Source organism: Lepus europaeus, chromosome 14 (assembly GCF_033115175.1).
Source record: "Lepus europaeus isolate LE1 chromosome 14, mLepTim1.pri, whole genome shotgun sequence".
Taxonomy (NCBI): domain Eukaryota; kingdom Metazoa; phylum Chordata; class Mammalia; order Lagomorpha; family Leporidae; genus Lepus; species Lepus europaeus.
In genome coordinates, this window is record NC_084840.1 from 46,420,643 (window position 1) to 46,446,391 (window position 25,749).

Below are 25,749 nucleotides of genomic sequence, written 5' to 3' on the forward strand. Positions count from 1 at the left end.
AGAGGGAGACAGAGAGAAAGGTCTTCCATCTGCTGGTTCACTCCCCAAATGGCCACAGTGGCCAGAGCTGCACCTATCCAACTCCAGGGGCCAGGAGCTTCTTCCAGTCTCCCACACAGGTGCAGGGGCCCAAGGACTTGGGCCATCTTCTACTGCTTTCCCAGGCTATCACAGAGAGCTGGATTGGAAGAGGAGCAGTCGAGACTTGAACCAGTGCCCATATGGGATGCCAGCGCCGCAGACAGAGGATTAACCTACTTTGCCACAGTGCCGGCCTCTACACTAACTTCTGAAATACAAGTAAGGATGGTTTTTCTTAACCATGCTTACATTTTTTTTAAAAGATAGATTCAGTATGTTGCTGTCAGGTCCAAAAGAGAAATCCCTCATGATTCTGTTTAGACCCCAGAAAGCTTATAATTAATTGTGAAAGACTCATATTTCTGTTGTTTAATCTTCCTGTTCAGGAATGGGATTCCTCATTTGTTCATATGCTTTTATATCACTCAGCAAAGCTTTAGAATTTATTTCTTGCTAGAATTATTCTTAGGCTTAGTTGCTCTTGTGACTGGGGTGTGCTCCAACACAGAGGGGTAGTTGTGGAGTTTCTTAGTTTGTACAGATTCCTTTTCTAAATCAGGAACTACACAATGAGGAAGAAAAAAAAGGGTCTTTCTATATAAGCAATATTTATATTGAAGCTATCATTTTAGATTACTGATCATCATTTTTTATCAGCCTTGAACTTCGTAGAAATGACTTCTCGGTACGAGCACAATTTTCTGTGGTGTCCAGGCCCAATTCAGGTTCCTCTTTTCCTGTGTCTTTGCAGGTCTTCTAGAAAGAACTTGTGAGGGCTAACAAGGCACTCACCAAATATAGTTGTGAACTAATTTTTTTTCTCCCATTCTGAGCATAGTCTTGAACTAGGTTCCCGCCTCTCAAGAGCACCTTTATGCTATGTGTCTTTTGCTCTGCTCCCCAGAGTGATGTGTTGACATAACTGTCACATTTTACCAAATGTTTTCCTAAGACTAGGCAGCACTAGAGTCATGTCACTCCTCCTGACGCACCAACTGGGGGAAATGTTTTCACGGAAGATGAGGTTTGGCAGGACTTGTCGTTAATGACTCCATGTCTTGTAGGAGTCAACACATTCCTTTCAAAGTGCTCATAACACATCTGCTCAAAAATCACTCTCTAATTTGTCTAGATTTATTAACCTGTAGTTTCTGGAGTCTACTCCTTCACAAAACTCGTGACATTTGCTTGTCATCAATACTCGGGCTCCTCTCTTGTGGTACATGATTTTTTAAAGACAACCTGTGGTATCTCCGTGATTACGTATTTAAATTCCTCCAGCAGCTTGGGATCAAACTGGGTTCTACCTAAAGACATAACCTCATGATATGAGTTAAGGCTTGATCTCCTTTTCCAGTCATCTTGGGCTGCAATGCCGGTATTCCATCGATGGTTCTACTCTGAATTCTGAGACAACCGAGGGAACCAGCAGCTGTGCATGGATGTTCTTGCCCTTACCGGGAAGATTGTTTAAACCAGCACAGACAGAAAAATGCTTCCTGATGTGTGATCGATAATGGCATCCAGATTCGCTGCTCTCTGATCTGGACGGCCTGCCTAGTTTTTCAATTTCAGAGCTTTGTCATGTGCCTATTTTCTGTCAGCGAGCACCCTTTGTGCTGTGCCCAGTTTGAGTAACCCCAGCTCCAACTTCTGAGCTTACATCTCGTCCCTGGTTCTTGAACCGGAACTGACACTGAGTCCTTAGGATGCTATATCCTGCTTTGTTGTTTCAGGATGAGTGGTCCCACAGACAGCTCTTGGGTCTCTAGGCCACTTCACCATCTAGCCTACGCCGCCCTCACAGCCAGTTTGGGGTCCTTTGTACTCTCTCACACTGGACACCACCATCATGGCTGTCTCAGCACTCCATCCCCAGGCTCCACTGGGATTTTTCAGCCAGCACACACTGCGACACATACTACTGGGCCCATGGCCAAAATACCCACTCTCTGGAGACTTCAGGGCCTTGGGATCTATGGGCTCAGGTCATACCCCACCCATTGCCACCTCCTCTTTCTGATCAGTTAGCGCTTGTCACAAATAATGCTGTATGGCTTATTTGCCCCCTCCCCCCCATGACTGGACCTTGCAATGTGTGGATAATAAATGTTTGTTGATAAGAATTCAATAATGATGATCTACATTCACCTTGGGGGGAGGAGCCACTCTGCAAATTTTGTGGCTGCCCATTTGCACAAAGCTTAGACATCTTCCAAAGCCAATGCCATAGTTGCTGAAGCACAGGAGACCCAGCACAGCTCCAAGCCTGACCCTTGCTGTCCCCATGCAACTACATAGCCCCTAAACTGGATGCAATTCAGACCTACAACATTCTAGGCATCTTCAGGACCCCTTGCTCAGGTTCCATTATCTTAGCACCTAGGATCTGTCTGATCCCCAGCACAGGGCCCACTGCCCTGGCAGAGACCCCAGGGACACATAGGATGCTTCCCTGCTGTGAGTCTCAAAGGATGCCCAGCAAAAGCTTGAGAAGTAAACCCACTTCTAGGAAATATGTGAAACTTGGGAGCTGGGAAGTTCCTGTCCAACACTGCAAGACTGCCAAGCTCTGAACAGAATAGTCATTTCATTCTAATAAATGTGCTTCCATGGTCACTAGTGATGAGAACTTTCTTCCTCACTCTCAGGTCAAACAATTCTCGAGACTTCAACAGCAAATTTTGTGTAAATGTAGGTAGGAGCCAAAGCTAATAAGTAGGATGTTAATGGTATTATTACTTGTCAATCATTGTCAATAAAGGTTTGAGTAGTATAAGGTAGAATTAACTGGTTCCTAATTAAATAATTTTATTGCACCTAAATAATAAATGTATTAAAGATAATTTCCTATCATTCTGATTATTCACATATTTGATTTTAGCCTAATAGGTTGCAGCAAAAAGTATTCAGAAACAGTACACAGCTGCCCTCTTGTGTCACTTTCAAATAATTAAACCTATTAGTGTTTGAATACCAGTGATTAAATCAGCTATGCGTTTGTAAAGCTCATCAATAGAGCACAGCTTATCCACTTCTGAAGTTAATTTACTAAATGGTAATTTACAAAATAAAATATGTGGCAACATATCAGATCTCCATATTAAGTAGAACTTGTCGATATAAACATCCATATATTGAAAAGGTAACATAATTTACTCCATCTTGGCCCTTTCTTCATGCAAATACTTAGTACTTAGTTTACTTAAGATGCTTTTGTATCATCTCATCACACTCAGTTAATACTCAATTAGTATTTAACTTGTTCTAAATGAGTAGGTGGACTTACACTAAAGTCTTCACCACTGATCACTCAGTGACCCCATAGCAGAGGGAAATGAAGCGAGTTCTCTTTTGTAACAATGGACAAGGGCAGCCCTCACAGAGGGCCACTTATGGTCTCTGATTCCTATTAAGCACCAATTATGAGCTAAGTACTGTGCTACATTCTGTACAAACAAAAGATACAAGAACATGCATAGAAGAGAAATTTGTTCTCCATTTAACAAATAAAGGAGCCCAGTTACCAGAGTTAGGTAACACCTTCCAAGAAATTAAAAAGGGAATTTTGGTATCATTTTCCACATTGTAACTCTACAAAACTAAGACTTTTTTTTTAATTTGAGAGGGAGAGATAGTGATAGATGATAGAGAGAGAGAGAGAGAGAGAGAGAGAGAGAATGTGTGTGTGAGAGATGGGAATTTTCTCATTTGTTGGATCACTCCCTGAATGCTCACAATGGCAGCACTGGGCTGGGATACAGTCAGGAGCCTAGAACTCAATCCAGTTCTCCCAGGTTGATGGCAAGAACCCAAACTTGAGCCATCACTGCTGCCTCCCATGGCCTGAATTATCAGAAAGCTGGAGCCAGGAGCCAGAGCCAGAAATCAAAGCCAGGTACTGTGATTATGGGGACAGGCACCTTTACTGACATCTACCACTAGGCTAAATGCCTACTGTGACTTGTTTGTTCTATTCTTCAGCATCTCTCTACTATAATAATTTGTCATCCATGCGTTCACGGTCAGCCAGCCATTCAGAATACTGGAAACTATCTAATTAAAGTGTAGACAATAAAGATAAGTTTGTCACCAATGTTGACACAAATGGATGGTTCTTTATTAAGTTGCTATATTTCCTTATTAAATACTAGCTCCATATAGTAGTTCTCTGCATTAGAGAAGAGTAGATATAAAAACCTACAAATAATACTCTTTCAGGGGAACAGGAAGCTATCCTTTTGCACCAATCAACATTGGCTTGGTGGCTCTGCCCAATAACCAGGTAGAGTGAGAATCCAACAGTGACTCAAGAGCACAAACCAGTCGGGCAGTCTCAGGAGGAGACTGGTGCCTCTAAGAGAACTTACCAGAGAGACAGGAACAAGATGGAAGGAAGAAAATATAAGCTGGGATGCAGTATCCTTTGCCCAAAACAGGTGTCATGGAAGTGGAAAAGGAGGTCATGGAGAGGCCTTGGTGCTGGGGACAAGGTGGGGGATGCAGGGCAAGGAGGAGATTGTGTGCCTGCGTTGTCTTAATACACAAACTCAACTCCTCCACTGCAGCTGGTGCTGGGCTCCCTCCACTGCAGGCATAGAGTGAAATGGATCTTGCTATATTGACTCCAACTTGACATAGAGAGGAGAAATGTCTGCAGGAGGGAAATGTGGAAATCGCCTTCTGTAGAGAGTAGCTTAGCAACAGTGATTTGGGGCACATGGCAGTGGATTGCTCAACTCAAGATGACTGAGAAGGGCTGGAGTCAGGTGACACAGGTGCAGAGCTATGCAACAAGGAAGCCATAAAGGTTGAAATCCTATGTCCTGGGCTCTGGTCCTAATTCTGTGACTACCTGGCTATTGGATCTCAGGCCAATCGCCTCACCTTTCAGGTTCTGTTTTCTCATCTTTCAAATGTCTGCCTTGGGGCCAGTGCTGTGGCTCACTTGGTTAATCCTCTGTCTGCAGCACCGGTATCCCATATGTGTGCCAGGTTCTAGTCCCGGTTGCTCCTCTTCCAGTCAGCTCTCTGCTGTGGCCCGGGAAGGCAGTGGAGGATGGCCCAAGTGCTTGAGCCCCTGCACCCGCATGGGAGACCAGGAATAAGTTCCTGGCTCCTGGCTTCGGATCAGCACAGTGCTGGCCTTGGCAGCCATTTGGGGAGTGAACCAATGGAAGGAAGACCTTTCTCTCTGTTTCTCTCTCTCACTGTCTACAACTCTACCTGTCAAATAAATAAACTAAAAAAATTGTTTTTTTAAATGTCTGCCTTGGACACTCAGCCTCCCCATTTTTAATGTACTCTAGACCCAATTCCATCCAAGCAACACTGACTGTGGCCACCCACAAGCACATCTAGCCCTTGGTATCCACCGAAGATTGGTTCCAGGATGGCCCCTTCCCACAGATACCAAAATCCACAGATGCTTAAGTCTCTTGTATAAAGTGGGGTAGTATTTGCATAGAACCTTTGCATATCTCCTGGATACTTTATATCTTCTTTATATTTCTTGTAATACCTAATACAGTGCAAATGCCATATAAATAGTCATAATACTACTGGGAATAATGATGGGGACAGGAAGTCTGTACATTTGTAGTAGCAACACAGTCACTGAAGGCTTGACTGCATTTTGAATCCATGTTTGGTTGCTTCATATCAGGAGGTGACCTGTCCTATTTCTACCCTGTTATGGGATGAACTGCGTCCCCCTAAGTTTCATTTGTTGAAAACCTAATCCCCATGGAGCTGGCGCAGTGGCGCAGTGGGTTAACGCCCTGGCCTAAAGCGCCAGCATCCCATATGGGCTCCGGTTTGAGACCCAGCTACTCCACTTCCTGTCCAGCTCTCTGCAATGGCCCAGGAAAGCAGTAGAAGATGGCTCAAGTCCTTGGGCCCCTGCACCCACGTGGGAGACCTGGAAGAAGCTCATGGCTCCTGGCTTCAGAGCGGCACAGCTCCAGCCATTGCGGCCATCTGGGGAGTGAACCATCAGATAGAAGACCTCTCTCTCTCCCCTCTCTCTCTCTCTCTCTCTGCCTCTCCTCTCTCTGTGTAACTCTGACTTTCAAATAAATCAATCTTAAGGAAAAAAAAAAGAAAAAAAGAAAAGAAAACCTAATCCCCAGTACTTCTGAGTGTGACTGTGGCAACAGGGAAATGGTTGTTCAGGTAAAATGAGATCAAGAAGACTGAGCCTAATCCAAAACAACTCGTGTCCTTACAAGAACACAGACACGTACAGAGAGACAGCCATGTGAACACACAGGGGGAAGACGGCCAGATGCAAGCCAATGAGGGAGGTTGCAGAAATGACCAAACCTGTAGACACCTGGATCTTGAACGTCCAGCCTCGAGAATCGTGAAAAACCCAATTTCTACTCAGTCAGCCACCCAGGCTGGGAGCCACCAGGCACCCCTATGTTTTCCTTTGTTTGTACTTTCTCTCAGTAGCAATCTTAAACACTTGTCAGCAAAGTCCTCACCCTCCTCTACCTCCCCGCACAAAATTTCCTTTCTCCTTCTCTCTCTCTCTCTCTCCTTCTCTCCCTCTCTCTCTCTCTCTCTGTTTACTGTCCATTGAGTTTTAACACACGGCAGTTGTATATGTAAAGACAAGGCCATAAATGTGCACCATAAACAAGGCAGTCGCTGTGACTATAAGTGGGACTCAGGAAGTTTAAATAGTGGCAATCAATGTTAGGAAGCCTCAGTGAAATGGGACTCACACAAACCGCTAACCAGAGTACATGTCAGGAGACTTCAAAAAGTTTGTGAAAACGGAAATAAGATATATTTGTTTTGGTGCAAAAAATTTGAAATCCATGCATAATTTTTTCATAATAATCATTTTCCATGAACTCTGAAGGCCCCATGTATTCATGTATTTTGAAATTTTTTGCACCAAAATAAATTTGTCTCTTACCTCTATTTTCAATTTTTTGAAGTATGTTTGCATTTGTAGAAACTTTCTGGAGGGTGTATATATATATATATATATATATCCATGTATAATGAAAATTTTAAAAAATATTTACACGCAAACACTGAATATCCCAGGCAACAAAGTGGAAGACCAGGAATCTGGGGGGAGTGGGGGAGTTGGGGAAATGGATTACAGATGGTAGACCTCACTAGCAATCACAGAAATAAAAACATATCAAGAGGAACCATCTACCAAGGGTAGGTGGCTACATTGGTAAATCTATTAACAAATTGATGTTTATCATCAATTATCTATTCCTTTTGTCCACCAAATCCCATCTTGAGGAATCTAGCCTAAAGAAATAATAATGAGAGTACTGGCACTGTGGCGTGGTAGGTTAAAGCAACAGCTTTCAGCACCGGCATCTCATAGGGATGCTGGCTGAGTCCCACCTGCTCCATTGCTGATCCAGCTCCCTGCTAATGTACCCGGGAAAGCAGTGGAAGATGGCCCAAGTGCTTGGGTCCCTGCACCTGTGTGGAAGACCTAGAAGAAACTCCTGGCTCCTGGCTTGAGCCTGGCCCAGCTCTGCTGGTTGCAGCCATTTGAGGAGTGAACCAGCAGGTGGAAGATCTCTCTACCTGTCTCTCCTTCTCTCTCTCTATAACTCTACATCTCAGATAAATATATAAATCTCTTTAAAAAGAAATAATAATGGAAATAATAATATAAAATATTTACTGCAAAATCTTAACAAGGAAACAATCTAAATGTCCAAAAAGAGTGTTACATAAATAACAATTTCTCTGTGTGATCAAATATTTTCAAAAAATGATTTTATAAAAGAAACATCATAGAATGTGAGATGTGGAAGTGATACATAAAACTGTCTTTAGGAAAAGTATTATTAAAAAAATATGTGCAAGGGCTGACACCGTGGTGAAGAGGGTTAAGTTGCTGCTTGGGATGCTGGCATCCCGTATCAGACGTTGATCTGAGTCCCGGCTGCTCTGCTTCTTATCCAGCTTCCTGCTAATGCACCTAGGAGAGCAGTGAGTGACTTTCCGGGAACCGAGGCCCCTGACACACATGTAGGAGCCCAGGATGGAGTTCCTGGCTTCTGGCTTCAGCCTGGCTCAACCGTGGCTATTATAGCCACTTGGGGAGTGAACCAGAAGATAAAGATAGCTACCTGTCTCTCCCTCTCTCTCTCTTGCTGTTGCTCTGCCTTTTAAATAAATAAATCTTAAAAAAATATTTTAAGAACTAATGGACAAAATTTTAAAAATACATATGCATATGAGAGTACTTTCAAAAGTTCTTGGAAAAATTTAATTAAAATAAACTTACTTTGGTGGGAAATCTTTGAGATCCTTGCTTTTTTTCATAATTCATATTTTCCATGAACTTTTTTAAAAGATTTTATTTATTTGTTTGAGAGGTGAGCTACTGAAAGATAGAGGGAGAGACAGAGAGAAAGATCTTCCAACTGCTGGTTCACTCCCCAAATGGCCACAATGGCCAGAGCTGGGTTGATCTGAAGCTAGGAGCCAGGTGCTTCTCCTGGTCTCCCACATGGGTGCAGGGGCCCAAGCACTTGGGCCATCTTCCACTCTCCTCACAGCACATAGCAGAGAGCCGGATCAGGAAAGGAGCATCCAGGAATCACACTGGTGCCCATATGGGATACCAGTGCTGTAGGCAGAGGCTTAGCTTACTACACCGTGACAATGGCCCTTTCCATGATGTTTTTAAGATTCCCCCCCCCCCCCCAATATGCATAATACTGTGCAAGGCTATGCACCAACACTGTCACTTCGGATAGTTTGTATGTGATTATTTCCTTTGCGGTATTCTTCTGAAAGTTCTACAGTGAGGATGGATTACTTTAAGTCGTGGTCTACACATGCTTTGAAAATCTGAAGGGATGATACAGGAAGGACAAAGCAAGGACACAATAGGACGCACGGCTGGGAGGGGCTGATTTCTCACACCTCGTCACAAATCTATCCTACAGTCCGACTCTGAACCCTACTGGCATCCCACGTGGGGCATACTGCGGTGCCTAAGAAATGCCGGTGACAAATGACATTAAAACAGACGAGAAGGCCTGAGGCAGGCTAACCACTAATGAGAGGCCTGAGTTGGGAGTGATAGTGGCTTAGTCCAGTCTTTCTGGGAGAAGAAAGGAGTGGGCGTGGAGCAGGGGAACATATTCTGACTTCTGCCGGCACCATGAAGCCCCTGTGCTTGTATCTTACTTTCCGCTTGCAGCATCTTCAAGGCAACGAGATGCTGACTTCCTAACCTGCGACACGAGTCAGCACTCCGCACTGCTGCCACTCCAAAGCCTGCTTGCTGTGGTTTCGGGACCAACGTCAGGCGGCCTCCCGGATACTCCTTGGTGATTAGAGCTGCGCTGCCACAGAGCCCCCACTGGGACATTCACGGGACAGGAAAGGCCACATCAGACAGGCTCTCATTCTCCTCCTCCCCGGTGAAAGTGAACTTGGGGCACACGGAGAAGCACAGACACAGTGACACACACAGGTTTCCATCCAGCCTTCCAAGCATGTGCTGTTTAACTGGAGTCACCAATTTTCTCAGGCTCTTGTCTTACAATGTAAAATGGCACAATGGGGCCTGTGTCGCTGAAGCTGGGCGAGAACTGAAAGTCCCTATTCACCTGGAAGCCTCTGGGTATAATGGTCCTGGAAGGCGAGACCTTCAGCTGGCCAAAACCTCGTGCCCTGAGTAGCAACTACTCAAAGGAACCCATGGTGTCTGCACCAACATCCCTGGCTTTCTTGAACCTAAAAAAAAGCAAAATAAAAAACTATAGGGGCCAGCACTGTGGTGCAGCGTGGGTGGAGCCACCACCCACAATACCACAATCCCCTATCAAAGTGCCAGTGGAATCCCGGCTGCTCCACTTCTGATCCAGCTCCCTGCTGATATGCCTGGGAAATAAACAGATAATCCTTGGCTCCTGCACCCCATGTGGGAGATTCAGATGGAGTTTCATCCAGACTTTGGCCTGGCCCAGCTCAGGCCATTACAACCACTTGGAGATTAAATTAGAGGATGAGAGTGCTCTCTCTCTCTCTCTCTCTCTCTCTCTCTTTCCCTGTTACTCTTTCAAATAAATACTTTTTTTTTTTTTTTTTTTTTTTTTTTTTTTTTTTTTTTTAGTTTTTGACAGGCAGAGTGGACAGTGAGAGAGAGACAGAGAGAAAGGTCTTCCTTTTTGCCGTTGGTTCACCCTCTAATGGCCGCTGCGGCCGGCACATCGCGCCGATCCGAAGCCAGGAGCCAGGTGCTTCTTCTGGTCTCCCATGTGGGTGCAGGGCCCAAGGACGTGGGCCATCCTCCACTGCACTCCCTGGCCACAGCAGAGAGCTGGCGTGGAAGAGGGGCAACCGGGACAGAATCCGGTGCCCCGACCGAGACTAGAACCCGGTGTGCCGGCGCAGCAAGGCGGAGGATTAGCCTATTGAGCCACGGTGCTGGCTTCAAATAAATACTTTTAAAAAACTACATAAAACCTGAAGTGTCATATAATCTTTAAATAAAAGAATGTATCCCAATTTCTGCTTTCCCATGAGATTGATTCTCACATTTCCAGATGCTTCCTAAATCAACAACAGCTAAGTTGCAAAACCGGGTGCAGAATTATTTTGTGGCCATCACCGAACCACAAAGATAAGATCAATGAGAGCAACACAGAGAGATCCTACTTCTGAAAACTGAAATAACTTTGAAGGATCAAATTCTGCTTGAAGATAGAAAAAAACTTGAATTTTTCATCCAAGTGAGGCGTTGAGAGCGTCAGCTCTGCCTTGGCCTCAGAAATTCCCAGGTTCCTTTCTCACAGGGATTCACTTACCTGAAGTGGTCATCTTTGGCCCTACAACTTTGCACTGCAGATAATCCCCATCGTACACAATCTAGACCTGTGTGTGAATGTAATGACAATGGATCTGTCAAATTCTTAAGGGTTCTACTTACGAATCGCCCACTGTAGGGTCTCAGTGATCATCAAAGTAACTTACATGAAGACAAGGCAGGTCCTATATGAGGTTATAAATATATTTAAGTGTCATTTTGTGATCATTGTAAGGAGCCAGCGGAGTATAATGTGTTGTTCTCAAACTATTAACATTTTTTGTTTGCTGGTTTGCAAATAAATCACTGTAGGGGCCACCCCTGACTCCCCAATGTGTCTCCGCACATAAACCATGAAGAGTAGAGATGTCCTCTACTGCTCCTCGTGCTTCCAACTGGAGGAGGGTGCCGGCAGGGAGGAACCTGTGGGCTCACCAGGGCTGCTGCAGGGACACTCCTAGAGGGAGGTTTTGTGGGTGAGTCCCACAAAGTAAGTCTGTCCTGCAAGGGTCTTGGGCTCCTCTTCTCCTAATCCCCTACAATGAACATAAGCCAACAGGGACATGGTTTGTCCACACAAGAAATTGTGTGTTACAATGTAAACGTAACCCTACAGTGAGTGAAGCATCAGAGCTATCCTTTAAAAAAAAATTTTAAAAGGCAATATACCAAACAAAGCGGAGGTCCAGACATCACTTTTTCTGGTACCATCTCAGAATTCAAAACTTTTATTTCTAAAAGAAAGCTGATTAAGCAATATCTGTCTATGAACAAGTGATCCCACAAGAAGCCTATTCCTAGGCATCGATTAGGGGAATCAAATATGTCCAAAATATGATCATTCATTTACATGGCACAAGATAAAATGTACAAGCATACTTCAGGCCCTTACGGGATGTAGACACACAGTATCCTTGCCAGGATTCTACAACAAAGCTTTGAATAACCCCCAAGCAAGGAAGTGCTCCCAACAATTGCTCACAATTTTCTTGCTTTGTCAATCATTTTCCCCCACATTGCCTGGTGAATGTAGTGTTTCTAACTCAGGTCACGTATTAGAGGGGAGGGACAATCCCCAAGTCTGAGGAATCTCAAACAGGAGAGCACAGCACTGAGGTCAGTGGGTTCTGGGCTCACTGCACTACAGTAACCCCAGCAAGCACACACTTCCAAACACATTCAGGGAGAAGGACGGACACAGGAGAGCCTCTGGAATGACCAATTATCCAAAAATCAAAGTGAAGTGTTCCGCAACTGCGAAACTGTGTTTACAGAACCTACTCTTTGCAACCTGCTGAATCCTTTAAAAATGGAAGAAGTCAGAACAAAAGGGCACACATCCACACAAACTCATGCAAATACACATCCTGACTTTCATCTATGAAGAATTTAATTTTATTAGAGATGTAGAAATCTGCCACTGCTGCTTAAGTTAAAATTCGGGAGAAGACTGGAGTAGTTCTGTTGCTAACTGCTGGTGACTACATCTTCCCGCGCCCCTGATCCCTGGTTGGCCACGGCCCACTCCCCACGCAGCACTCTGAGCTCAGTTCAGATGGCAGCTCTTCAGGGAAGTATCTCTTGCCATCCCATCTCCAGCCTAAGATCACTCCTTCCTGGCAACCAGAACCCAGGGTGCACTGGGCTTCCCTACCATGGCATCTCTTAAACTACAATTCAGTAAAGACTTGGGTTAGGAGATAATTCGTGGTTTGATACCCATCTTCCCTTCCCACCATGAGCATTGTGTGAGAAAGTATGTTCACTGCCTTCAATCAAGTAAACACTGAAGAAACAGATTTGCAATGAATCAATGACTTCTACTGGTTCTTCCACCTGAATAAAGAGCTAACACTGAGTAAGCCTGGAAGAATTCAGTTAATTCTTAATCAGGATGGGCAGTAACAGTTCACTGTTTAGCCCCTAACACCCAAGCCTATGGCACTCTCCCTCTACTTTTATGCCAAACACTTAGAAAACAATGAAGACATTCTCCAAACTACCCCCACATCCTTTCTTTGTACATCTCTACTGATAAAAGTTAAAGTACATATTTATGGGATGTTCCGTGTGATAATGAGGGTAACTGGCATATTTATCAACTCAGACATAAATATTTTTGTGCCAGGAACGTTTAAAATCCTCTTTAGTAGCTATTTTGAAATGCTCAATTAACTATTGTCAACCACAGTTCCACTGCGCTCCAGAACGTCAGAAGTCATTCCTCCCACCCAAGAGTAACCCTGGACCACAGCAACACCTTCCTCAGGTCTGGTAAGCCCTCCTCGGTTCTCTACTTCTTGGAAATCAACTCTAGTTTCCACATAAAAGTGAGAACACGTATTTTTCTTTCTGTGCTTATTCCACTTCACATAATATCCTCCAGTTCCCACCTTGTTGCTGCAAAGGACACACTGGGGAGGGGGTTTAAATTACACACACACACACACACATCTTCCTAACCCATTCATCCATCGACAGATACCTAAGTTGATTCCACACTGGTTATTTTAAATACTGTTGCAAAAAAACATGCATGGGCAAATGTCTCTTCAACTTGCTATTTCCATTGGATAGATACCTAATAGTGGGAAAAGCTGGAACGTAGGGTAGTTTGATTTCTAGATTTTCTGAGGAATCTTCATACTGTTTTCCTAACGGCTGTACTAATTTTCATCCCCACCAACAGTGTATGAGAGTTCCACTGTCTTTGCATCCTTGCTAGCATTTTTTTTTGTCTTTCTGGTAATAGCCATTCTGACTGGAGTGAGATGATCTCACTGTGATTCTGATTTGTAGTGCCCTGATGTGATGCTGGCCCTTTTTCACATACTTGGTGCTGTTTGTATATCCTTTTTTGAGAAATGTCTGTTCAGGTCATTTATACATTTTAAAAATGCATTTGATATTAATTCTTGGTATTCTTCACAGGATCCAGGGAAACAACTTTTTAACTGCAAACTGATTTTCAACAGTCCATGAAACAAAAATAAAATTGGAGATCACCTTATGATATTTTACCTGTGATAATGTGATTGGCATTGCAATCATATTTGCTATTGAATATTTTATTAAAAGGACATTTTGCAGATCTTCCCACCACTCATGAAGTGCATTCCTTGTCAAAATGATTTATCCTGCCACATAATCCACTGGAGATAAATTAAAAACATGAAACCTGCAGTTTGCAACAATGGACATATGTGGGGGCTCTGTGGGTTGAGCTACTGTGATTGGGAGGCACAAAGAACCCCTCAAAAGCACCTCAAGGATTAGCAGGTTTATGTGCAAAGGTGGGAGGGAGCAGAGGATTCAGCTCCACAAGGGACACTATACACAGGGAGGCACAGCAGAGGCCACTGGTGGGGGTACTCATACATCTGGAATGGGCTCAGCAGCACAGTCCATAGTCCTAAGTGGCCACCATCGAGATCCATTCTGATTCTTGACACTACCAATCATCTACTGTATGTTTTATTCTTCCTATTCTAAATATCCCAGCCCCATCTCGTGGCTTTCTCTTATTCTTCTGCTCATTCCTGGCTGATGCTTCCTCCTGTTTTCCTTCTCTATGCCTTTTCGTTTTTACTAACACCAGCAGTTAACCAACCTGCTCTATACAGTGAGGAGGGAGACGTGAGCAGGTAAAGGCACAATCCCTGGGCAAAGCTCTTGTGAAGACCTTTGGATCACCTTAATACAGTCACCTGTGACCAGAGACGCGGCATCCCGTGGGATGCGATACAGCTATCCATGTAGAACAAAAACCAATTTGAGCCACGCGGCCTTAAGACGGCAACCTCCTGGAAGAAGACAAGAAGTGTGGCTGCCCTGGGTCAGGAATCAGAAGTGAGTTCATTTACAAAGCAAGACGACCATTCAGGTAGGGATGCAGATACGTTTCCTGTTTTCTCAAGTCAAAGCACAGCAGTTCAGATTTTGCTCATTTCTCTGTCTCTGTCTAATTCTATTTCTTGTTTGGTACTCAAAAAAAAAAAAAAAAAAAAAAGAGGGGGAAGGAAAGAAGGATGAAGAAAGGAAGAAAGAGAGGAAGATACACATGAAGATCAAAATGCCATGGTATAAACAGAAAACCAGCCACTGGGCCCTTTGTTCTCATATTGATTTTCCACCACTTAAAACCCATTTTCTTGTTCTGTTTTTTTCATCAGAACTCTGCTGCTCCCAAATACAAATACAATAGACAAAGGCCTGAGAATTCTGCTTGCAATCACAGAAAGGAGCCGAGTTCATGCTTGGACCACGGCCAGCTTTCTGCTATCACAAAAGTCGTATTCAATCTCTCTGTGTAGGAGAAGCACATTACATAAAGGAACGAAACTTTCCTTTCATCTACTTTTCAATGTATTGTGTCTGAGTATTTTTGTAGAAAGTTATTTTGGTAATAAGCTTTTGGTGGTTACCATGTCTCAATTGCCTATAAAACTAATTTCATAATACTTTAAGTTAGGAGAATACAATCACAGAGTGTTCTAAGTCTAGATTATTTTAGGACAGAAAAAAATTCTTCCTAAGTTCATTTCCTATGTGGCCCGGATTCTGGAGGGGGTGGAGGGGTTGGGAGTAGGGGTTGAGCCTTAGTGAAAAAGATAGTAAATTATTCAAATAAAGAACTGTTCTATTTCGTAATTTCAATGTCATGAGTATGTTTACCACTATTAAAAATATGTTCATTTTAGACTGCTGAATTTAAAAAATTCAACATTTGGAAGCAATCTTTATTCTAGGAATAGGGGTCAGCTGTCAAGTTTATCAGTTGACTATAAAGAAGGAATATGCACCAAACAAGGACTTTTGCAAAACAATACAGGCTAAGATCTAAGTCTCAATACGATTTAAATGAGGGCAAAACTGGGGACTCACTTTTTTCAGTTATAAGAAAATTAGGGGGAAAAGTAATTATGTTCTATGATAAGTGAGTCATTCTTAGCTTAACAGTATCTTCCCATTTCATAGACTCAAATTGTGCTTTTTTATTCTCTGCTCCAAGGTGTTTATTTCCTCTTATGAATATAAGGAAATTAGGATTGTACTGTTGAGATCATATGAGGAACTTGTTCCTAAAAGAAGTCAACTACAATGATGTATTATTGCAGTACACAGAAATGTACTGAACTTGAAACTACATAATATTATTATGACATAAAACGAAGCTCATTTTGGGGAGGAAAACACATTTGAATGACTCACCAGTGGAGATGCATGAAAGCCAGCACTTATGCCTCTGACGGATTTGATGCGAACTGTCACGAGAATCCTAATACCCAGGGTATTGTCGAGGTTCATTACCTGCACCTCACAACCCATGTTCCAAGGACCCATGGTGAGAACCAAGAAGCAGAACCACTTTGTTACATCCTGCATTTATTTAAGCAAACCAGATGTGTAGAGATAGGAAATTAATGCATTATAATGTTTTACAAATACAGAAAAAGACACCAACTTTTAAGACCCTGAAGAGAGTGCATCTGAGAACACAGTTCTATCATAGGAGACCACCTACAGGGACCACACGAAAGCCATGGCCGACGAGCCCATTGCTCATTGTCCTTCTCACATCGTTCAAGTCTCTTCCATTGAAAAATCATGGATTTGCTTTTACATGAATACTAATACTAATGATTATGATAGCCTTGAAGGGTCTGTGAGTGACTGTACTATACATACATGATGCTGGGCTAAATGTGTAATTTCAATGCTATTGTACATTATGCAGGGGGAAATAATGTCTCATTACACGTCTACTGTGACATCCACTAAAATGTGAACTAGTTTGCATAGGTTAGTCCTTTGGACAGCATGATGTTGCTCTAGTCCACCAAGGCTTAAAGATTCACAGTGTAGAGGAAAAAAACATGAATTAAAGCATTTCTACTAAAATATATTTTAATAGCTGGTGTTAACAATTTGCATAACAAAAGCCAAATTATGTTAAGAACATTGTATCATTCTGTAAGCCCCTTCATTTGAAAAGCATTTTGAATGTTTTCTTCAAAACTGTTAGGTTCTCAATGTTAGTACAGTCTTGCACATTTATCATCAACCACAATTCTACATATTTCGAAGGAGAAAATGGTGCGATTTTGCATTTTTATCACAGGTCAAAGGCCAACATTCTGTATCATGTCTGTCACATACTTGGTGCTGCTTCCCAAAATGTGTAGCAGCTGATTATATGGACGCTGGAGAATGGGACTGTGATACAGTTTTCTCTTTTCCTTTAAAGCAAATCATTCTCAACAGCAACTGGATTACAAAGACGTAGATATTATGCAAACTGAATACCATATTATCAAACACAAAAAGCATATGGAATTCCCACAAATCTACCAAAGTAATGTGGACAAAAGGGGAGAAAATTTGCCTGGGGATCTTTCCAGGCTTGTGGATTCTAGTAGTGTGAGCATCACAGAACGACGACCACAGAGGTCTCAAATGATGTCTTGACATTCTTGATCATCAACAGTTGAAGTTGGAAAGGGCCCTTGTGGGTTACTTCAGAAAGAGACTCTCATTTTAGCATCCTTCATCAAGTTTACACAGCTACTTAACCAAAGCTATCTCACCTCCATGTCACATTACCGAAAACATCAGCAATCTAGCCACTTTAGATTATCAGAAGCAAACAGCTAAGGTATAATTAACTTATGAGGTGAAATTCATCTTATATAGGGAATTCAGCCTTCTAACAAATTTATTCTCTTACAATAGTATTTCAAACCCCAAACCTAAAGTTAATGTTTCCATATCTCAGCTATATATTAATCCATAAAGAACCTTTCAGAAATCGATGGAAGAAGTCAACATTTTCTAAAATTCTAAACCTTTAGAGTTAAAATACAATACAATTAGCTACCACCGTTAATACCTCTCAGGAGCATTCCCCAACCCCACCACAAAAATACCCATCATTTATAATAAAATATTCCTATAGAATAATAGGCAGAAGTTTGCTCGCTTAGTTTTCTTCCCAAGACCATAATAGATAAACAGGGTAATCAAAAAGGCACCTCTTTTTTTTGTTTCTATTACTATAATTTTGGTATAAACTATGTCCACTTTGTATAGGGATATGTTATCAAAGATCATAGACATTATCTTTTTATTAAAAACATTCCATGGGACATCATGAACCTGAAAATAAGGGGTGCCACTAGTGCTTCCACCATCTCTTTCCATTGTTTCCCCAATTCCCGGAGTGCTATGAAGCTCAGCACAAATAGACAAGGAAAGAAAGAGTGTGGCAGACCCATAGTCTCATCCTCTGTAGGCCAGGGGCAAGCCAGGGGCCACTCGGAGGTCAGCCTCGCTCAGACAAGGTGCTTGTGGGAATTGTGCTTACACATCCCTGTGTGGTCTCTGGCGGTCAGACACACGGCCTCCGCAGAGAGCTGACAACCAGATAAATATTTCAAACTGGGTTACCCTGTGATGTACAAACAATAACAAGAAGACATGAAGCATTCATTTCGCAATAGGTCACAACTAGAAAGCTTTCCAGAGAACAAGAATTAGTAGAAACATTTACCACAAAACAAAAGCAAGATATTCTGTTGGGATACTTTTCTCAAGAGAGATATGATCCACAAACAGTTTTGTTTTCAAAACCTTTTTAAAGCATATCCAACTACCCCTTGTGCTTTAGTCAGGTTTGAGAACACATTCCATTTAGAAAATCAGGTGCGTGCTCTCTGTGCTTGGGCACTTACAGGCTCAATAACTTCATTTTTTAAAGACTTGTTTTAGAATTCTTCTTTAGCTGTGTTATGTATGAGATAACTGTGGCCAAACTAAAGGTGCACAGGAGGCACGTGCCAGTGGAAAAGTTGTTTCCAGAATGGTTGTTTTCAAAAATGAGGCTGTAAAAATAGCACTTTGGTATTACACATGTGTATTTCTTATTGTTCTACTGAGATGCTTAGTATCCTGACAAAGCTTTAGTACTACGCCAACACCATCAAATGACAACCCAATTGCATGCAATGTCTTGTTCTTCCTCTGTCTTTATTGTAAAGTAATTGCCCTCTAGTTAAATTATGATCACATCCAAATTCCTAAAGGCTAGAAGCAGGAATATCTTGCTATGCATACATTCTGTGAAGTTTAAAAATTCAGGAGATTTACTCCCCAAATATGTATTGACTTTACATTGAATGAATATGATTTTGAAAGCAGTAGGTGAGAAAAACATGAGATATCAAACTGCTGCTTTCTGGAAAGTTTCCTGATTGTAAGCATTGCTTCAGGACAGTCTCCTGTCAGCTTCCTATAAATGTGCTGTTTCTCAAAAATTGTACCTGTTCTACATTTAGCCTGGAAATTTAATCAACAACTTCTCTCTTTTCTACAAACACCAAAAGTGGTCTACTTGGGTGAAACATAAATACATACTGTATAATAAAACTGGGCAGGCTTATTGCCTGGGACTTTAATGCACAGATTTTTGTAAAATTATTACAAGTTGAGCTGTCTTTGCATGTTTGTGTACAAAATATCAGAATTGATATGGGTTTAATTTATTTAGTCATGACCGTCATTTCAACGAGAGAAAATCAGTCAAGCTGGTTATCAGTAGTCTGTAAAGTGCCCTCCAAAAAAATCTCTAGTTATTTGCCTAAATTTTTCTCTTTTTAATTTTATGTCAGGGTCATGCAGATGAATCTTTCATGGAATGAAGCGTTTGCTCTTTGAGTTCTTCTCAAACGAAACTACAGATTTTCAAAAGGATTGCGCTCACTTATCAGAAGTGTCGGCAAATCAGCTTTGGCCTCTGGTCTAGTAAGCGCTTCAATAAAGAAATAAAGACCCTGCCGCTAACTTCCTTGAATCTCATATAAGGCAGACATTCCCGTGGCCCATACAATTGATTACAAGTTGGCAGCTTTGCTTTTTCAGTTTCATCCTCACCACAGCGTCAGACCCTCCATGAATGCCATCGTGTTGCAGGTCACAAGAAGGGGCACCCCCGGGAAAAACACATCAACCTCTCAGTGACCTGGACTGCAGCCTCCAGGTGAGATTTCAGGGCCCACCAGCAAAAGCCGCCCTCACATCTATGAGTACAGAGAGGCTTGCAGAGTCACTTACTCGAAAATCAAAGCATGACAAGGATTTCTTTCTTAGAGGACAGCCTGTGGACCATACAGTGAAAATCTCTGCGGACATTCGTATCTCATTGCTTAAGGTGACTTGGAAAATCAAAGCTGGAAAGTGGATAGGAAGTCTTCAGATGAACCAGTTTTAGCGGCTAGATTTCCATGCCAGAATCTGACTAGCAGTTTCCAAACCCAGAAGCCGCATCATCTCAAGGTGGAATTGCTAACTTTTTGTTTGCTGGGTTTGATTCCCATACATTCCACAATCCATTTTTTCCACTGGTTTCTATAACATTTTCTTCATTTGTAAATCAACAGCAGTGTTAAGTTAATGAAAGCTGTTCAATAAACACCTAGATCACTTATTTACTAGAGTATACGTGTTATTTCCTAAGATGTAAATCCTTCAAAACTAGAGTGCAATGCAGCAGGAAAATCTCAAGCAACTTTTCCAAATATGTTATTCTGATGAGCCAGCAGCTAGAGGAAGGGCTGTAGGAGCAGCCAAGGTTTTTTCTTTAATTACAGGGGTGGGCAGGACAGCTGCCTATGTTACAAAAGCTGGAACCTACAGGACATGCAACAGGCTCAGGGCTACTAGGGAAACACAAGAGATGACGTCATTGTGTCCCCTCTGCAGAGTGGCTGTGAAGGTGCTTGGTCCTGACATTCCGTGGAGCTGAGGCTACACCAGGGTCCAGAGAACGCAGATGGAGAGAGGGGAACGCCTTGGTGCAAATGAGAGACAAACAGATCTCGGGCAGCCCAGGGAACATGGATGTTTCTAGGTCCCTAAGGCCACCAGTCCATATAATTTTAACCAAATTGTCATTTTGCCATTGCTTACATTTATTGCATTAGGCAATTTTTGCCTGAGCTGGAAATCGCCCAATGACTCCAAAACTCACCAGTGTTTAAATTATCGGCTGCATTACTGAATTAAGAGAATTGGCTTCTTGGTGATGATTCCAAAGTGACAGCTAAGAAGTCTCATATTACTGATGACACTGAAGGGACAATCAACACTTCTATTAAATAAGTCTACAAAAATACATTTCCCCAGAAGGGTTCAATAGCCAATCAAAAGAAACCACGAACACAACTCGCAGCACCAGGTCTGCAGACATTCACGATTTTGTGTACAGGAATTCCTGACAACGCTGCTGTCTCCAGCCCAGAAGTCCCTCCTTCTTCCTGGTACCTGTGTGTCTACTTGTCAAAGTAAGGATACATTATTGTAAAATAACTGCCAAATTTTCTTAAAAGTATCGTCTATCTTTTAAAAAGATCAGATTTAGAATACATTAGAATAAAGCTCAAAGGGCAAGGAGAAAGACTTAATTAACAAATTCAATGTAGTTGGCCGGCAGCATCCCCGTTCTGCCGGTTCTCTGCACGGTGCCGTACATCCAGCCGTCATCAATGGGCTGCACGTTGACGATGTAGTCGCCGTCTCGGAAGGAGACCTCGTCTTCGTCCTGGGCGCTGTAGTCGTACATGGCCCGGTAGGTCCTCTGAGAAGGCAACGAGAGATCACACGATGAACACCAAGATGGTCACGACCACAGATACCAGGCACGACCAACCTAACCCATACAAAAAGGGAACTGCTAGGAGCATTTGCAAGTGCATCTCTTTCTGGAAATCTGTCCAGTCGGATTGATTGTAAGTTAAGCAGCCTAGCAACAAATGTGCAGTATGGGGAGTGGGGGGCATTACAGTTTGAAAAGCCACAGATAGATTAGCAAGCCCATGGAAAAGTAGTCTTGGGAACAGTAAAGCCAACAGCTTCACATAATCCCAGCATCCTTAGATTATGTAGGGTCTCCCCCGAGCCACATTCTTCGGAGAACAAAACCCACCATGGAGGCAGTTCCCGGTACCCAGCAGAGGCAGTGGACTTCTTGAACAGTACTAAGAATTTTTGTTTCTCCTCAAAAATACATTTAAAAAAAAAGAAACTTCATAATCTACTGACTTCATAGGTTTTTTTGTATCATAGTGACAGAAATTCAGCATATAAATGTTATGAATATTGAGGTATATTTAATATAAATGTCATAAGGGGAAATCTTTAAATTGAGTTTTCCTGTATTTGCTTTTGCTTCAGGGTATGAATTCAGCTCATTATCAGACAACCTCAAAATCTAGTGCATTCCGAAACTGAGGACACTGGCCAGGACACAAAGAACGTCAGAGACATTAAAGTCCTCTTGTAGCTTAGGGAGCCACTTGCTTCTACGTGTGCAGGAAGCAGCCAGTGGCTGGGTCCCAGGCTTGGAGAAGCAATTCGAGCATGAGATGTCGAGTGTGATCGGATGGTTTCAAACGCCACACTCAGCAGATGCATCAGTACTTCAAGATTTCCAGAGCCAGAATCTGAAGACACATTTTTTTTTTTTTCCTCTGGGTCATTCACACTTTTGTGGCCATTTTAATAAATACCAAGATTTAATTTGTTAACGTGGCCATCAATAGGAAGATACTTCAAAGAGTACATAGAAAAAGTGGATTAAAGATGAGTTTATGTTGGTGCAGAAAAAAAAACGTTTTGAAATTCACACATAGCTGTTTCGTGATAAACATTTTCCACGAGCTGTATGAAGATGCTTCCCATCTGTGCTTTCTCGGCCTGAGTGAAAACCGTAACTGGCTGACGCCATCAGGACATTGTACTGGCAAATCCCTTTTAAGTTGTCTTTCCTTTGTTTTTTTAAGTATGCTTAGTAATGCCTTCCTTTTTCAACACTTTAACTTTGGACATTTCTTGCTCCCTTTGAAAGAGCTGTAGAAACGATAGCACATCATCACCTATCTTTACATGAAAAAGCCCAACATTCAACTCGCCTCTATTCCACGTGTATTTATACCGGTGTTTTTGAGGTAGCATGAAACCAGAGAGGAAGTATGTCTGACTGACACTTACTAGATTTGGAGAATGCTGCATGGACCTCATGGATGACACGCTGGCCTGGTGCATGAACCCGTAGCCCTGGGAATGGCTTTGCTGGTAGGCTCCAGGAAGAACCGGTGCTGCCCAGGAAACACACACACACAGACACCTTAAACTTAGCCTGCAAGCACCACTACCCGGCCCACACAGCAACCCCGTGCATTGGCAGCTTCTGGAACAAGACGTTCTTGTCAGTGCCAAGTGAACTTGGGTAAAAGGGTTACAAGCAATCTCTAGATTAGTATCAATCTTGGTAAGTAGGGACATACAAAATATCATGTTGCATGCAGTTGTAAGACATTTGAGATATTTTTATTACTCTATTACAGATGCTATGTTAAAACAACATAAATACAAAGCAAAATTTCCTATAATCCCTCAGCAAAATTCTGTTTTTATTTGGCCATGTAATCCTTTTAGGCATTTTCCAAAATAAAAGTCAGCATTTTACAGTATTGCCAAACCAGTGGCGGAGTACACATGTTTCACAGGGAATTCTCATGTAAGGGATATTCTCAGTATTTCAAGACACACAGTTGAAGGGTGCCTTTACAAAGATGGTAAAAATAACATACATCTGACAATATGTTTGCTCAGCAGTACATAAAAAGCCTATAGCCTGTAGAGAAACTTTAATTTAGAATATATGGATTCTTCATTTTAGTTTGGCTGTAAGTCAACACATTTATCACTAAATAAATCAAACGAATATGGTACCAATACCTGAGAAGCCAGATTACCTAAAGAATTTAGGTAACATTGTCTTTCTACACTAAAAAAAAAAAAAAATAGTATTACCCAGTTGGTGCTGTCCTCACCACCGTGACATTCAAAAGACATAGCTCCTGTTTGAAGAACCGTGAACTTTAGAGAAACTAACACAGAAGTCAGATCTAAAAATCCACAAATCCAACAAACATCTGTTTGTATGTGTTTCTCTGTGAACATGATTAAACATTTGCAGCTAGAAGCACAAGGGTAAATGAGAGTATCTTAGCAGCATGCCCTTTGTTAGGTTTTGAATAATTTACAATATGTTCGCAATTATGTATTACTAGTGCTGTACAACTTGTAGGAGATACTTGCTATAAAATCCATAACAGTTTGCCATTTCTGTTTCATCAGCTTGAGGATATAAAGTGATTATATTGGGTTGGTTGATTAAGGATGGTTTTTATAATAAAAGGAATAAGCAGATATAATTCTTGGGTGCAATGAATAATAATATTTTTAAGTGGCAAAATTATTCTAATTATATGTGAGATCCATACTTTAAAGAAATGTAATCATCAGAAAATTACAAATCATTAATGTGTTCTCTAGATGATAATGATATTAGGTTAAATGGGGATGATTTTACATTGTTTTTGAGAGAATTTGTCTTACAATGCTGTTACAAACTACATTAAATATCCACTTAACACATCAAAGAGAAATTAATGGGATCTTTACTTGGAATGTAGTCTGCTGTAAAGTTACTAATACATCATTAAACATCAAATACTTCAGAAAACAGTACTTTTTAAACGTATCAACTCAATTTAAATATTTAGTATTAAGAGATGTCAAGGATTTTGTCAAAATCAACTCATAAAGGAAAAATAGTGAAATTTCCATAATAATTTTCTAGGTCCATTTACTTAGCTCAGTAAAGAGCTGTGTGCTGGAATCTGGAAGCAGTGACCATTCTTCTACTCCCTTAACTCTGAGCAAACATTTATTAGTCCCTGTGTGCACACAGCTTACTGCACTGTCACACAGTCAGCCTCCGTAGCTGCTAACAATCATTATGACTATCACCCATGTTCAAGGCATGCCAGGCATAAGAGGGACAAACAATGGCCCGTGGTTATGGGGCCCGTGTTGTGGTGTAGTGGGTAAAACCTCTGCCTGTGGTGCCAGTGTATCACTTGGGCACAGGTTTGTGTCCAGGCTGCTCTACTTCCAATCCAGCTCCCTGCTAATGGCCTGGGAAAGCAGTGGAGGATGGCCCAAGTCCTTGGGCCCTGCACCCATGTGTGAGACCTGGATGAAGCTCCTGGCTTTGGCCTGGTCCAGCCTCAGATATTGCAGCGATCTGGAGAGTGAACCAATGGATGAAAGAGCTCTCTCTGTCTCTCCCTGTCTCTAACTCTGGTTTTCAAAATAAATAAAATAAATCTTAAAAAAATTGTTGAAAGATAGCTCTATCACATACATGATTTCTTCCATGAACATATGAAATTTGAAGGGTTTTGCAAGAGCAAGGTGTTAGGCTAATTTTACAACAAACAAGGACTTTCTTATCAAAGAACACGTGACACATGATGTCCTCTCTACTTAACTAGTGGTCAGATACCATTATTATTGGTACTGATGGATAATGAAAAGGTGCAATGAGTTTTCAACCCAGAGTCTTGAGTCGGAAGTGGTTTATTTTCCAATAAAATTAAAACTACAAAATAAAAGTTTATCCTAAGGCAACAACAAAATGCAAATGTGTGACTCAAACATTCATTTCACCTTGGAAAGATTTATTGGCCAAAGTCCTGGGAGCCGACTAAAGCTCCAAGCATTTCAGGCTCTACTGGGAAAGTCCTGCAATATTTATAAAACCAGAATGTCTCTTTACTGCACAATAAAGTTCTTACATCAACAGCCAATACTAATATTTCCTGCTTAACATTTGTTCCTAAAATGGAGGGGGATAAAACCAAGACTTAAAAAAGAAACTGGATATGGAGACCATAAAAGAGGAGTAAAGGGAGAAAGACTGGAAAGAAGAGGAAATATATGTAAATATATGA

At 41.9% G+C, this 25,749-nt stretch overlaps 1 protein-coding gene across 4 annotated transcripts in view; it reads right to left on the reverse strand.

Moving 5' to 3' along the window:
- Nucleotides 1-16,279: 16,279 nt before the first annotated feature.
- The window catches only part of NEBL (nebulette), a 401,382-nt gene continuing 391,912 nt past the window's right edge, over nucleotides 16,280-25,749 (reverse strand). For all 4 annotated transcript variants that reach the window (XM_062210546.1, XM_062210545.1, XM_062210544.1 and 1 more), the window contains 2 exons: nucleotides 22,937-23,043; nucleotides 16,280-21,524 (listed from right to left, as the gene is read on the reverse strand). In XM_062210546.1, coding sequence (XP_062066530.1) covers nucleotides 21,348-21,524; nucleotides 22,937-23,043 — 284 coding nt within the window. In that variant the 3' untranslated portion in view covers nucleotides 16,280-21,347. The remainder of the gene's footprint in view (nucleotides 21,525-22,936; nucleotides 23,044-25,749) is intronic.